Consider the following 17021-nt stretch of genomic DNA (forward strand, 5'->3'; position numbering starts at 1 on the left):
CGGCTTGAGGCAGTTGATAATGTTTTATGTAGTTCTCAAATTCATTATAATTGGTGCCAATTTCGAATTTTTTATGACTATCTGCACAGATCATTTCAATGCTATTAGGTAAGGATAGATTCAACAGTATGGAATGGTGAATTGTTATTTTGCTAAAGTAGATTGCAGAGGATACCTCAGAGGCCATTCTGTTTCTTATGAATATGTGATTAATACAACTTGTTGAGCTGTTCGCTTCTCTCGTAATGCCATCGATATAAGCAAGAAACCCATGAGTAGATTGTATAGTTTTATATTCTTCAGTTTGCTGTTATTCTTATTAAGGTCCATATTTATATCCCCACTAGTATGATATTGTCGTGCTTTAAGGTTTTTAGGACATTTAGCTATGATAGATAGATATGAACTGGGCCATCGTGTACCCTGTATATAGCAAATATAATTATATTCACTAGTTTCAGCGTTTTGCATTTTTGATTCCAAAAAAAAAAAAAAAAAAATCAGCTAACGCCTTTTTGTTCCCGTATGGGAGTAGGCGAGGCCATTTAGCCCTATCTAACTTTTGGAGAATGAGTGGGCAGTTCAATCTCCACTGGTACCAATAAGAGATAGATGGCTCAAGGCTATCACTAATTAAGCGGTACACAGTGAAGAAAGACGGCTCAAATGTGCCGCCATCTCGTGGTCCCTAACCCTAACACAATATATTTTAATGTCTGAAATAATGTGGGTTCTACGGTCGATTTTCTTGAGTTTACGGGACGAAAAACCCGAGTGTCCGGGAGGAAAAACTCGCTTGCCCGTGCCAGAGATCGACTAACTCGGGAACCGGTCGAAAAAAAGGATTAGAAAAATTTCCTCTAATCGCCGACTAGACTCGAAACCAAGTCTTCCTTCGTGCGGCCAAGCGCCGTGGTATGCAAACGCCACATCCACTGAGCTACACAGATTTTTAATTCCAGTCTATGAAATTTATAAATATTTTTCCTAGCGTAGAAAATTAATCCACCTGAACGATTATTATCGCGACAATCATAATACGTATCGTAATTTGCGCGAGAATAACGATCAACCTCAAGTTGTTTGATCCATATTTCACTTAGGACTAGTACATCTATATATGATTCAGTCTCTGTGAAAAGTAACATTAAATTAACAAAATTTGACTAATTAGATCGATAAGTCGATCTAATATTTACATGATATATGTTGAAATTTTTGGATGAGTTTGTAGTAGTGTGAAGATTTTTTTTTACACAGGTTAGATTATACAGTTACATCAGAGAGCCTGTGTAGCTCAGTGGATGTGGTGTTTGCCAACCATGGCGCTTAGCCGCACGAAGGAAGACTTGGTTTCGAGTCTAATCGGCGACTAGAGGAAATTTTTCTAAGCCTTTATTCGACCGGTTCCCGGGTTAGTCGATCTCTGGCACGGGCAAGCAGGTTTTTCCTCCCGGAAACTCTGGTTTTTCGTCCTGTAAACTCAAGAAAATCGATCGTAGAACCCACATTATTTCAGACATTAAATATATTATGTTAGGGTTAGGGACCACGAGATGGCGGCACATTTGAGCCGTCTCTCTTCACTGAGTACCGCTTGATTAGCGATAGCCTTGGGCCATCTATCTCTGATTGGTACCAGTGGGGATTGAACTGCCCACTCAGTCTCCAAAAGTTAGATAGGGCTAAATGGCCTCGCCTACTCCCCGTATACGGGAATAAAAAGGCGTTAGTGATTTTTTTTTTTATCAGAATCTAAGCTATTCATGTGGAATCTTAAATCCATTTAGGTTTTCATTGTTCCAGTTATTCACAAGCAACATTTAGATTTACTCCCTTCTTTGACTATGTTCGTTGAGGTCGTCCGGTCTTTTATCCGTATCACTTTTGTGTTGTTGTTCTTTCTCATGAATAGAAATTCACTAAAATCGGTTCCTGATGCCGTCTCTTCATTCTATTGTATATTATCATAATTGAAATAGTCCATAATGATCACCCTTTTCTTATTAGCCAGACCAATTTGTCTAAACGTTTTCTTCTCTGTGCTTTCGACATTACCTAGCAGCACCATATTAAACATATCATCCTTTCCACCTCCACTTTACACCATACTGCTTTAAAACCGCTGTCGGTGTTTTCTCCTTGCATCTCCACCTTGGATGGGCACAACTCCTGTACGATGATCGATAACACACCTCCTCCCTTTTGCTTTGTCTGTCTTCGGAAACGACTACATGTCCTCCACCTCTGTTCCTGTCAAAATGTCATCTTCGTTCAACCATTTCTCAGTTATAGCAACAATTTCTGGGCAATTTAATTCTATCAGCGCTACAATTTCGTACATGCATTTCACTTGCATACTAGCAATTGTAATATTCATTCTTTTAATAATATTTTATGCCATGTAATGGAAGCTGCCAAATTTTCGTGATGCAGTAAATTTGGCGCTACTGGTTATTAATGAATTAATGAAAAATAAACTATAATGCTTTTCCACTGGGAATAAATTTTTAATTAATATGAGATTTGGTTATTAAGAATCGCCATCTGGTGCCCGAGAGAGTTTGATGTATGGCGATTTCTGTGTTTAATATTATGTTGTCTGGCAGACTTTCTGAGAAATGAAAGCCAACATGAGAAGCATATTGGTTATTGGTTGCATAATTTAAGATAACCATGCTTTAAGCAGATTTATTTATGTACATATTTTGAAATCATTCACTGCGATTAAAGGCTAAGTGAACAAGGAATCCCTTAGTTACGTGATAAACTTATTATTGGTGATAAAATGGCGGAGAGGTTTTCCAGATTTCACGAAGATCGCGACTATCAAGTAAGAGTGTAGTATCTTATAGTTTTTAAGTATAGGTGTCTATTGCTTTTATATAGAACTTGTGATAGCTATTCTTAAATTAATGCAATCGCCAAGAATTCTCAGTTGATCGTTCCGATTATCCCACTGCAATTTTATATATTTTTTCATATGTGTATTAGTTATTTTCAGATGTGTGAAAATAAAATAAAAATGTATTTAATTGCCCATCATGTGTTTTTTTATAAACTAGTGTACCGTTTAGGTCACTCCGAAATATGAGAACAACGGTAATAGAACAAATATTCCTTTGAACCCCATAACAAATAAATGGAAATGAGGTATCAGTGCAGAAAGATAAGCAATTCCTTGTTATGTAAATTTTTAAATTTCTAAAGGAATTGATCTCTTCTGCACTGATACTGGAAATGATTAGTGAGAATTATAAAACCATGTTTTTTTGTTTTAATCTATTATTATTATTATTATTATTATTATTATTATTTTGTAGTAGTGATATCATATATTAACAACATCAGTTGAATGTACAGTATTTTTTAATTTTAAGTGATACTTTAGATAGTTTTTTAATTAACATTTTAACACAATTTTTGTATAATTTGAATCGCTTTTATTTTCTAGTTTTCAATAGTCTAATTTAAACTGCAGTTGAGATAATGTCACAACTTGGTAAATCCATTTCTCAGGTACGTGCATGAAGAATTACAGAGCAAATTCTGGTAAACATAGAAGGTATCATGGAGTGGTACTATGGCATGAGAAACTGGAAAATAAATCAGCAAATAATGGGAAATAATCAAAGGATATTTAAAAATAGTAATGAATTTGATGTGAAGTTGAATAATTAGATTGCAATGCCAAGGTTAAAGGGTAAGTGGTGTTTAAGTGTGAATGATACACACACAACCTTATTTGTTTGGTTATATTTCATCCTTTATCCAAGTTGCATGTGAAGTAACTTCATGACTGGGCTGCTTGTATATAGAGGCTAATGAAGTCACATCAGTTGCCTTAGTATCCCATAATGCAAGGTGCACATCCTTACAGACATGTATAATGCTATGTATTATGGGAAGGGCTGCCCTTCCCATAATACAAGTTTGTGCATGAATAATAATTCATTCACAAACTTTGTTTGCTTACACCTGGATGAAGGATGAAACCAAGAATAAGTTGATTGAGTACTATGGATAAGCCATAGTACTTAATCAACTTCAGGATCCCTGAATCCTTAGTCTGCTACTCTGAAGATTGAACCTTGTATTAACTGTTTAATTATTATTATTATTATTTAATATAAGAAGTGTTTCAAATTGAAGTACCGATATTCAAAGTAATCTCTAGAGAGAATCTGTAGCCAAAACACCTACAATCTTAGGTTAGGTAGACACCCTAACTAGATCATGGAGGAAACATTTTGATAATAAAAATGTGCCCACCTAACTTGATTACCCTCCATGATCTAGTTAGGTGGGCACCCTAACTAGATCATGGAGGAAACATTTTGACAATAAAAAAAAAAAAAAAAAAAATTAGTAAAAAAAACTAACCAATAGGGGGAAATATGCCAAGCTAAAAAAGATACTGAATTTTGCATACTACATGAACCGTAAGGAGATATAAATGAAGGAGCAAGACTGACTCTTACAGTCATTTGATGTGTGTGATGTGTCTCACTTTGCCTGAACATGCTTTGCTTGTGAAGTGTTTCTATAGGATTGAGGGAACTGCTGTAGCAGCATCTCATGACTACAGCTCTTCTGCCTTGGCCCTTTGCTATTCTTCTGCTGAATATGCCTACCCAGTATGGTCCAGATCCTGCCATGCTGAAAAACTTGACCCAGCATTGAATGAAAGCTGCCGCTTAATTACAGGATGCCTGAAACCAACACCACTAAAACACCTGTATACTTTGGCTGGTATTGCACCCCCTTCAATTCGAAGATCTGCATTCTCAGCTGATGAAAGAAGCAGACAGATGAATGATGAACGCCACCCACTGTTCAGCCAGACCTCAGTGCCCCAAAGAATAAGATCCTGACATAGCTTCCTGACAACTGTTGAACTACCTAAAAACCTCCCAGAGACAAGACTTCAACAATGGCTTGCACTATATCCTGAAAATAATACTGGTATTCCAACAGCCGAACATCTTCCACGTGGTGCCCACTTGGACTGGAATACTTGGAAAAGCCTAAACAGACTCCAGATGACAGGACACTGCAAACAAAACCTCATCAAATGGGGCTACCTCACTGGCCAAGACAATTGTGAGTGTGGGACAACCCAGTCCATGGAACACCTTCTTTCTTGTCTCTTTCTTCCATCACCTTGTGCAAAAGAGGACCTTATATCCTGCACAGAAAGAGCAGTTGATTGTGCAAGATACTGGAGGAACATCTGACCATGTTTATTGTATATAAGTTATGTATAGTTTCCTTTTTTTTCATATTTAGTTATTATTCCCTGTATATTTCACCTACCAAATCTAAGCTAATGTATCCTAATTTGTTGTAAATCATGTTGTACCACTTATTTACTACTGTACTACTTGTGTTTGGATATAAAATAAAAAAAAAAATTACTACAGATACCTAAAGACTTTGTGAAAAGGCCCACTGACACGAAATGCAGTGCGATGCATGGTTCGTTGATTTGAAGAAACAGGCAGTTTGACATTCAAACCAGGAAGAAGGCTTAAATCTGAAATTCCACAAATGACTGAAGATATTGAAACTTTATTTGTTGAATAGTCAAATGAGAATGCTGTAGGTTCATTCATTGCACATTCCATAGCAAGACATTAGATTTGCCATACACAGTGGTGCAGAGAACTTTCTATAAATTGTTGTAGTGTTACCTGTATAAACTCGGCCACAGCTGAGAGTTGCAAATTGTCAATGCCAGAATCTGAGAAATGTTTGTGTTGACATATCTGCCATGCATGTGGACAAGGATTGGCCTTGGAACTCCTATAGAGTATGAAGTACAGTAGTGAACAAATTAATCTGAACAAGCTGAATTTTCGCCAGGTGTTTGGTTTTTGTTTCAGTTTACTATTTTGGTTCAGTGCTGCATGTTTTAACTGTCTCTATGATGTTTATCAATAGTGTTGTCTGTTTTTAATAGAGTAAGAAAATTGACATTTGTAGTGTTTTATTCATTTTGTGTAACTGTAAAATGGATACATCTTCAAGAAAGCATTAAAAAAATATATATGTACTCTTCTCAGCACACTTCCATGACTCAAAGACAAATTGCCAGTGAGTGTGGTGTTGGTTTGGGTACTTAATGCAATTTTAAAGATATTTAGGCAGACAGGTACCTTTTATGACAGAAAAGGAAAATGGGCAAAAAAAAAGAAAACTACACTTACTCAAGATTGTTTACTACTTAGGAAAAGCAAAATGAATCGAAGATAGTCTGCTGTAGAATTAAATAGAGTGTGGCAGCTAGTGGGATTAATGGTTTTAAAATGATGACAGTCCGTCGAAGATTGTTGGAAGCAGGGATGACTGCTCACAGACCAAAAAAGAAACACTTGTTGACAAAGGCTATGCAGAAAAAGAGTCCAAAGTGTACAAAGATTGGACTGTTCAGAAGTGGAAGGTCATATTCTCAGATGAGAGCCATTTCTTTGTTCAAAGAGAGCGAGTACCCTATGTTCACAAATCAGCAGCTGAGAAGACTTCTTCTGCCCACCTTCAACAAGCTCCTAAACATGACTAGCTAAAAGATGTTTTGATGTTTTACACATAACAGTCCAGGATCACTTGTTTGATGGATACCTGTTGATTATATGATGAAAAGTGGCCAATATATTAAAATATTGGAGAAAAGAGCAGTCCCATAGGTCCAGAAAGACAAAGAATTCATATATCAACAAGATCTTGCTCCATGTTACACTTCAAAAAAAAGTGAGAGTTCCTCAAAAATCGCCGTCCAACTGTTGCAGTGGCCAGCTTATTCTCCTGACATTAACCCAATAGAAGATTTGTGGGCCATAGTGAACAAGAGACTTGGAAAATTAAATTGTGATACAAAAGATAACTTGATACAACTATTATAAAAGTATGGTTTCCAGATGCAGAAATAAGAAAAACGTGTTCTACTTTGGTAGAGTCCATTCCTAAGCTAATTAATGAACTTATTAGGAACAGGAATAGCACATAAATTATTAGGTAAAGTTGGAGTTTAATTTTTGTACTTATTTTCTTGCAAAATTAAAATTTTTCTTTAAAATGTGAATGTGTGGATTAATTTGTTTGCTGCTATACATTTTCATGTTTGTGGAACAGTAAACACTCAACCCTGCTGCATCTTGCTACAGAAAATCCTCATGCATATCAACAAGTTGTCTTACATTTGCTAAAGGTCACAGTATGGACAGCATTTATGGCTAAGTTTATTATCAGGTCACATTTCTTCAAAAAAAAAATCCATCAAACTGGATTTGTAACCTGCACAGTCCCAGTTGCACATTGAGCAGGTTCATCATCCCACAACTGCAGCAAAGAGAGTGTCTGAACACAACAGTGCTGGTGCAAGATGGAGCATCTTCCCACATAGGATGCGAAGTCAAACAATTAGTGTGTCAACATTTCACAGAGGATAGAGTAATCAGTCACTCCTTTTCAATGAAATGGTGACTGCATTCACCAGACCTTAACACCTGTGCCTTTTGGATTACCTCAAAAGCATGGTGTATCCTGGCAAAGTTCTTCATATGGCATATTTGAAAGACAAAATTGCACATCATGTATGAAACCTTTCAACTGATAAGTTGCATTCTGCTGTAGACAATACTCTATAGTAGTATCAGCAGTTAGTCCTGCACAAAGGCCAGTACAATGAATGTCATCTCGTTGATCTTCCAGATCTCCATACAACATGTCAACTCTATGTGATATGCTTTTTGTATTACATTATTTTATGAAATGAGCAAAATAAAATATCATTGAATAACTACGTTTGGCATTGACTCTGAATCACATACTATGTGGTTCATATTAATGTAATTTTATCCTACTCACAGCACCACATTTCCCTTACTAGTTCATTTTTGAACTTTTTTTTTTTTTTTTCTTGTCAAAATCTCTTTCCCACAATCTGTTTGAATACCACTAAGTTTGATGGTATTTTGTCTCCTAGTTCTCTTATAGATTGCTACAGAGAGCTATAGATCTATTGTGATGCCCATGAAAGTAACTACAGAAAAGGCACAGTGCAGAAACGGAGCACTTATGAGAAAGTGACTGAAGGAAGTCTGTGAGAGAAAAGTCACCAATTAAGCAGATCCCTCTTCTGTATATAATCGAGAATTCTTAGGGGAGTTTTGGGTGCATCACCAGAAATGTGGGAACGGTATTCCAAGGTTAGAATACTGTTCCCACATTCAGACTTTGAAATCATCAACTATGCTATTGTAAAAATAATCATAATTAAAATTCTGAATATTTTTACAAATTGTTTATGTTGAAATGTTTATTAGTTTTAGTTTCATAACATGCATTGTTGGCACTTGCAATGTGCCCGTTATTGAAATTGTTTTGTCAAAAATGATATGTAAAGAAGTTAAAAAATTGATGTCCCTACCAGATTTGATATTTGTATTACTTAAAAGAATTTTATTGCAATTTAAAATTATCAAAAGTTGTGTTTTTATGAAGACATTCTCTCTTGTCGCTAACGGAGACAACGTGTCAGCCATTAATTATACCTAACTTCTTGCTTACCAGTTTCATTCAGTGCACATGCTCCCCAAGAAGTTTGATGTGTGATTGACAGCTGAAAAGTTCGGTATCGAAACAATGAGAGAGAGTAAACAGGATAGCGTTTGGAAGGAATTTAGAACACAGGCCGGCAGATATTTAAGTTCAGAGGAAACTGAATTTTTTTTATGTGACAGTCAGGGGAAAATTAATAGTGTATTCCGAAAAAGGAATCGTGGAACTATTAAGTTTTTAATGTGGAATAAGTATGTGGATAAATAAAAGAAAATATTGCTATATGCGTTTTAAAAGGAATATTGGAGGAAACGCTAATTGAAAGATTTATAGTAGGTTCCGAAAAGGAAATCGTAGAACTGTAAGTTTTTTTAATTGAAAGAGTTAAGACTGTCAATAAGCATTTAGTGAATAAAAGAAGAATTTGCTATTTACGTTCTAAAAGGATGTTCGAGAAAACTCTGATTAGGAAGTTTCATCTGTATTAAGGACGCTGGATCTGACTATTATTTCTACTGAAGAAAAGAGACAGAATTAAGTTTGGACGAATTAATGTGTGCTACATGAGTGATGAAAAAGGATCCTGTGAAAATGAAGAATAGAGTCATATATCTTCGGAAAAGGGCCTTGACAGAGAAAGAAACTAGCTATGAACATTTTGCCATTGTGTAAACAAAGTGTTTAGTCTAGTCTTAAGTGTAAGTTTATTTTTAAAAGGCCTTGGATCCAATTAATTTGTAGTTATGTAATATTTGTTTGAAGTGTATATATATTGTTTTTGTTATATTAAATGTGCTTATTTTGTATTTTGGTCTTGAGTCAGTGATTTATTTGGATTCTGAAAGAGTTAAGGTCATTGCACCAATTGGAGTGAACCCTTGTGCATATAAAAATATATAGGTACACTCGGAAATAAATAAAAAATAATTGTTAGAAACAGAGATCATCTCTATGGTAGGATTAATATTAAAATAATATCTATGAATATCCTATATAGATCTATATAAAAAATCACTGATTATTAACACTATGAATAATGTAGTCTTTAAATGGTGATGACTCTGCAACGTGTTACAACTGGCAGCTGCCATGCTAAATATATATATAGAAGATGCAGGATTGGTATTAATTCTGGGACACAAGTGTTAAGCATAGCTGGAGGAATACTCTGGACTAGGAGCCTTTTTAGTATCAAGATTAATCAGGGTTTTCCCTGATGTCCTTCTGATGATAGCTCAGAGGAGGCATGCAAAGAGCAGTTTGTGGTAGTGTAGATGTTGCCTTGATTGTCTAAGCAAGAGTTTGAAGGAAAAAATTGATGCCAAAGATATGCACTTTTTCCTTGAGTGAGGTTATCATGGTACCATCATAATGTGAGAGAGGTGGGAACAAGGAAGGGCAAAAGTTATGCCCAACAGCCTTTGTAAGGGACCAAAAGGCTCGACTGCCATTTGAGCAGTTTATTGCATTTCATTCTTATGAAGTCTGCACTAGTATTGTTGATAACTTATTTATTTATTTTTTTATTTGTAAACACTTGTTTGAGGCTGTTGGGTAAGCTGAATAAGAAGCTGAAGTTTTTAATTTAAGCCATTGAGCATATGTTGTATTTTTATCATGGACTTGCAGAGGTATATTTTATTTTATTTTTTGAAAACCAGGGCTTAGATAGGTGTTGGAGGTTTGCAGTAGAGTGGAGAAGAAAGGCTCTCATTGCAGTGAAGATTATATCAGTTATTAGTTCAGTGTAGATAATTGGAGCAGGACAGCAAAAACAGTAATTTGGCCATGGAAAAGAGGCATACAAATTTCAGAGGTCATCCCAGTTGGCACAATTATAATGTCATAGGGTATGAGACTGAAATTCATTGAAAGGAGAATGAACTGTAGAGGAGACTTGAATAAGATTGAGGTCAGAGTTGCCAAGAGGAAAACAGATATCTACAGTGTATTTAGAGGGAGAGGTAGTTAAGAAAAGGTCCAGAGTGTTGGAAGAATGATGAGGATTGTCTAGTATTCTGGTTTTGTAGGTTAACTATTTATGATAGATCATGACTGATGGCAGATGATTCAGCTTCCTTTCTGGCTTGATTTGAGAAGTTCTAGTAGAGTCACCAGTTTCTGTTAGATGGCAAAGGCCCTAGGAAGACAATTTGGGTAATTAGTTTGTATGAAATCACTTTTTAGTGATAAGTCAAAAAAGGTTAGTTTGATTGCCAGAGTTAGGGGAGTGGTAAAGGCAACAGATGAAAGCTACCAAGTGAAGTAAGATAATTTTGAGCCAGAGCAGATCGAAAAGTGGGGATTTTAAGTTGATGTCTCAAAGTGGCATGTATATCACTGATGTTTGTATTGATGCCCTGAATGTTGGTGAAATGGATGTGGGAGTGTTTTTCATTGGAAGAAATTTTGTTATTTTTGGGAGGATTGTTCAATATATTTTTATTATTTGTTTTTTTTTTTTTTTTTTGTTATTTTTTATGGGAATTTACACACACACACACACACACAGAGAGAGAGAGAGAGAGACAGAGTTAAAATGACACAAGTCCCTCTATCTATCCCAATGGCTTTAACAGGCCTTTAGGGCCCACAACCTTCCAAGCATGCTTGGATTTCGTAACCGAAATACGAGGATAGAATGGTCACTCCTATGCCTCAAGGTATTCTTGACTGTATCCTTGTGTGTTCAAGGGTCCGGTTTGCCTGCTTGCGGGATGAAAAACACCAGATAAACTGGCGGAAAAAACCCTACTGCCCGCGCCCAAGACCGGCTAACTTGGCTATGGCTGAGGAAGATCCTTCAGCTCCTCACGTCTCCGACGGGAATCGAACCTAGGACAATCCTTCCCCAGGCATATGGTTGCGAAGCGCAAAGCCACTAGGCTAACCGCGCGGACCAGAGTTAAAATGACACAAGTCCCTCACTCCAGTTTTAACTGGAGTGAGGGACTTGTGTAAATAACTCACACCCACAAGAGCCTATACTTGGACTGAAGTGCCCAGACTTCAGTCCAAGTATAGGCTTACACGGTGTCTCCTACACACCACTAACTCAGTTCCCTCTAAGCATGACCTAGCAGAGTAAATAGCAGCAGGAGTATTTGCCAGCTGATTGAGAAGGCTCAACAGATGTGTTACCATTCAGGTTTGGTCCCATTCACTAACCAGTGGCCAGCTTGCAAAAAGCTGTTTTACTGCTGTACCCTCAAACGAATCAGAAACTTGCTCCGTATTGAGTAATGATAACAGTATGTTGAGCATGTTCAGTAAGGCAGGAAAATAGAAGACAGAGGCTTTACTTTAGGGATGAAACATGGTAGTAGCCACTTCACATCGCAAAAAAAAGTGGAGTTGCTGTAGTGATTCACCAAGTGATGAAAGACATCTAGTTGACGTTTCCTCCAACTAGGGAAGAAAGATATACATTTAAGCTGGAAATACTTGCCCTGCCAGAGCCCCATTTCTGGAAACAGGCTGTATCATGGGAAGGTGGAGATTATTTGGCTGGGAGAAGCTTTATATTGTGCAGTCACCAGTTTATAATGATCCATCATTAGAAGGATGAATTTACTTTGTCCTTCCAATAAGCAGGATAGTTAGTCTCACATAAGGCAGTGAAATGCTACAGTAGATTTCAACTTAAAATTCCTACAAAGATCTTCCCCATGGTATGTCTGAATATACATAAATGATGTATATTCAGACAACATACCTTGGGGAAGAGCTTCGTGTTCTTGTCTTGTTAACTTTAAATTTTCTTAGAACATAAATTTTGATGGGACATCATTGGTAAATAAAAAATCATAAACTGAACTCATAAAAGAATAATAAATTACAAGAAAAATTTAAAACTGAACTGTAGCATAAAATAGATTTTTTAATCTTTACTTCATTCCCTTCTGGTAAAAAAAATTCTCCATGTATTTTTAATCTATTTTATGCTACATTTTGGTTTTAAATTCCTCTTGTAATTTATTATTTTATAAGTTTGGTTTATGATTTTATATTTACCAAGGTCTCATCAGGATTTACACAGATCTGTGCCCAATAGTCAAGATAGGATCTTATCCTTACTAATGATCCCTCCAAATATGCAGTGAGTGTAGTGAGCCCCCTTGGGTAATTCTGACCACAACCTAGTGCTCATCTTCTCCCCCCTGCAACAATGCTAACATAGTCACTCCCACACAAGAGTAGTTTGGCATTATAACAGTACCAAATGGGACAGAACTCAGAACTGCCATCCCCTAACTAAACCCTTGTTCTACAAAAGATGTGCCAGTGCTGTACAAATGAAAAATCAGGCATATCACAACTAGCTCAAATCAAGAACCCCATCCTCCTTCAATACCTATACTGAAGCCCGAAACAGATGCAAGAACAAATTATCATTGCTTCTAAAATAGAATTTGAATGGGCAGAAAGCTGCAAGCCTGCCAAATGGCAGCCATGCCTTTTGGTCTCTTGCCAAGGCAATTGGCCATAACTTTTGCCCTACACTATTCCCACCTCTATCATACACAGATGGCTCAATTGCGACATCACCCATAGAAACAGCTAACCTCCTGGCTTCACACTTTGCCTTCAATGTGCACATAACTGACAATGGCAAATGCCCTCCAGTCATTCCAACTTCCCAACATACAATGCCCCCCGTATCCTTTTGCCAAAAAGACATCACAAACCTGTTGTCTAAATTAGACACAAAAAAGTCTCCTGGCCCTGACGGCATTCCTCTAATTGTCCTGAAGGTCTGTGCACCAGAACTGACTCCTATCCTATGCCCTGTACACACTCTCTTACTCCACTGATATATATCCCAAAGCCTGGCAACTGGCTTATATTCAACCCATTCCTAAAAAGGGTGACAAATCACTGCCATCTGACTACCTCCCTATCTCACTCACTTCAGTCCTATTTAAAGTGATGGAAAAAACCATCAACTTTCAACTCCTAATCTACCTTGAAGGTACCCGGCTATTAAGCGACCACCAGTATGGATTCCGTCGAAGCCGATCAATAGGAGATCTACTCTCATACATCACCCATCGCTGGCTGGACAAATGCCATGGAGAAATTCGGCGAATCCCAAGTAGTTGCACTTGATATCTCTAAAGCCTTTCACCGAGTCTGGCACAAAAGCTTATTAAGCAAACTCCCATCATTAGGACTGTCTCAGGACTTCTGCAGATGGATTGCCAGCTTCCTGTTTGGACACACACACTATGTGTGATGGTAGACTGTCCTGTCCTCCCTATCCTGTCACCATCCAACTAATGCTGGGGGTCCCACAAGGTTCAGTTCTCTCACCGACCCTCTTCCTTCTATATATCAATGACCTACTTCAGTTGACCTCTAACCCAATACACAGTTTTGCAGATGACAGCACATTACACTTCTCCCTTTCATTTGAGAAACTCTACTACTCTACACAACTCATTTCAACCCACAGAACATCAACCACCATTGCCCTTAATTCCAACCTCCAAGCCATCCTCCAATGGGGCTCAGATAACCTTAATGCTAGTAAAACCCAGTTCTGTCTTATTTCTCACAAAAAAGAACCATTTTCCTCCAGCATTGTTTTTGATAACACTCAAATTCCCAGACAAGATGAGATTTCTCTTCTCAGAATTATCCTGACATCGAGCCTCTCCTGGCATAAATACATCACAACATTGCATCCTCAGCCTCCAAAAAACTAGGTTTCCTCTTTCGCTCAAGATGCTACTTCACCTGTAACTAAACAGCTGTTAACATTATACAAATCACAAATCTGCATAGCTATTGAATACTGCTCTCACATTTAGAGTGGGGCTCCTGAAAGTCCTCAAAATGCTTGACTCAATATGGAGGAGAGACTGATAAATGACCCATCTCCCACCAACTTGCTCCCTTCACTTTCACATAGACGCTTGGTCTCTGCAATTTGTATATTCTATAAATATTTCCATGGGAAATGTTCATCTGAAACAGTATCAATAATTACCCCACTCTGTACTAAGCCCATTGAAACATGTACAGCTGCTGCCCAACATCCTTTCATAGTACACCTTGAAACCCACAGAACAAGTTTCTTTTCCTCCTCCTTCATCCCTGCTACTGCGATACTGTGGAACAGTCTTCCTCCCAACGTATTTCCCAAGGAATATAACATACAGGCTTTTAAATCAAATATAAACATGTTTCTCCTTTCCCAACCCACCACCCATATACGGTACTAACGTATTATGGGTTGACTCAGCCAACCTCACATATATGGGCCCAACATAAAAAAAAAAAAAAAAATCAATGAGCTGTTTTATTCATTTTTGCATAAATGCTAGTTGTGAGAGGAGTTTTTCTAAATAAAATTTGATTTAGAATTACTACATGACTATGAAATAGACTTCGCCAGTGTCATCGACAATTTTGCTAACAGAAAAGCAAGAAAAATAATATTTTAGAATGTTGAAATTAAAGTTTTACTTCAAAAATAAACATAGTGTTTTAATTTATTTCCCTATACGTTGTTTTGACTTTTTGTTTTGGTGTGTATTGAGAGGGGCAGCAAACTCGAGGACCGCCCCGGGCGGCAACAGCTCTAGTTACGCCACTGACACAGCTGATAATCTTTTCACCCCAGAATGCATAATCTCATGCTTTGCCACATTAAACTGATATCCATTCTCTTTTGCCCATACTGTCCATCTATTTAAATCATTCTGCAAAATATTAACATCTTCATACGAGGGTATGAAGTGCCTGTGGCAAGTTTCCAACTTGCACCCCCCTCAACCCAAAAATGACAAAAAGTTTGAAAAATTTAAATATAACAAGTTAAATTTTATTAAATGCAATATGTTAAATACTTACTATTAACCTCATCAAAATGAGTTGCAGTGTGTTGCAGAATTTGTGTGTCTCAAGCAGCATATTGCTGAAATTTAAAAATACAATATAAAATAGCAGATTATTATTATTGTTATTACGGGCAACTCCAGGGACTCCTTAGACTCATCGAGGGAGGCCCCAATGTGGAATGGGCTGCCTTAAACTCATTCACTGTCACAGACTCTGGCAGCCCATTCCACTCATTCACCACTCTAAAAGTAAAGAACCCAGCTCTAACACCCTTACTAACCACACTTTTGCCCAGCTTCCATGGATGTCCCCTAGTCCTTCCACAACCAGCCCTGTTCTCAAAAATATCTTCTGAATTAATTTTATAGAAACCTTTCAGTAATTTGAATGTCTCAATCATATCTCTCCTCTTCTGTCTATCAACCAATTTTTGCAACCCACAAATCCTCAACCTGTTCTCATAACATTCATTCCACAGACCTGCTATCATCTTGGTCACTCGCCTCTGGATCCTCTCAATCTCCTCCCCATCAAGAAGAAACCTAGGTGACCAAATCTGGTCACAGTAGTCGAGATGGGGTCTTAATAGACTCGATATAGAGGAACAATAACTTGCTTGTCTCTGCTTGTCAACATATTCTTCAGCAACCAAGTGATTTGATGAGCTGATTTGGCCACTTTTGCAATGTGCCCCCAACTTCAACTTCTTATCCACCAACACTCCTAAATCTCGTGCCTCATCAATTTCCTGGAGTACAGTTCCACCAATGTAATAAACTGCTGCTAATCTTTTCATCCCAAAATGTATAACCTTACATTTTGCCACATTAAATTGACATCCATTCTCCTTAGCCCAGACCTCCAATCTATCAAAATCATCCTGCAAAATTTTGACATTTGTTTGCGGATGATGCAAAGTTGGGTAGGGCAATAGTGAATCATCTGCAAACAAATGAACTGTTCCTCTCAGATCCTTTCCTATATCATTAATGAACAAATTAAACAGCAGTGGTCCAAGAACAGATCCTTGTGGCACACCACTAGTCACAGGCCGTCTTGTGGACTCTACTCCTGAATAAACCACTCTCTGATATCTCTCTGTCAACCAACCTCCTATACAACTCACCAACCCTATATCCATCCCCATATGCTGCATTTTATTGATTAGAATTCCGTGTAGTATCCTGTCAAAGGCCTTAGCAAGGTCCAGTAGAATCACTGTAAACCCATTACCCTTATCCAGTTCAGTCGTCACTGTGTTATTATACGTGAGCAAGTTACTGAGGCATGACCTACCCTTCACAAAACCATGCTGTCCCCGATACAGTATCCCATTTTCATCTATCCAATCTTGTAATTTCCTCTTGACTATTTTCTCCAAGACCTTGATAACGATTCCTGTTATGCTGATTGGCCGGTAATTTTCAACAGCAGCCTTGGAACCACCTTTATGCAGCGGAACTATTTTCCCCTCTTTCCACCCCCTTGGGACTGACCCAGACACGAGGCTCAAATTAAACAAAATGGTCAAGGACACTGACAATTCTTTAGCCGCTTCACGTACGACACGAGCTGGTATACCATCCAGTCCCACAGATGTATTGACATTGAGGTTC

At 37.6% G+C, this 17021-nt stretch overlaps 1 protein-coding gene across 2 annotated transcripts in view; it reads left to right on the top strand.

The window, feature by feature from the left end:
* Nucleotides 1-2580: 2580 nt before the first annotated feature.
* Nucleotides 2581-17021, top strand: part of LOC150093810 (uncharacterized) — a 364154-nt gene continuing 349713 nt past the window's right edge. For both annotated transcript variants that reach the window (XM_090413165.1, XM_090413166.1), the window contains exon 1: nucleotides 2581-2833. In XM_090413165.1, the coding sequence (XP_090269291.1) occupies nucleotides 2789-2833 (45 nt within the window). In that variant the 5' untranslated portion in view covers nucleotides 2581-2788. The remainder of the gene's footprint in view (nucleotides 2834-17021) is intronic.

The sequence above is a fragment of the Typopeltis vanoorti genome, chromosome 23 (assembly GCF_054136105.1).
Source record: "Typopeltis vanoorti isolate ZY-2024b chromosome 23, IOZ_Tvanoo_1.0, whole genome shotgun sequence".
In the NCBI taxonomy this organism is placed as follows: domain Eukaryota; kingdom Metazoa; phylum Arthropoda; class Arachnida; order Uropygi; family Thelyphonidae; genus Typopeltis; species Typopeltis vanoorti.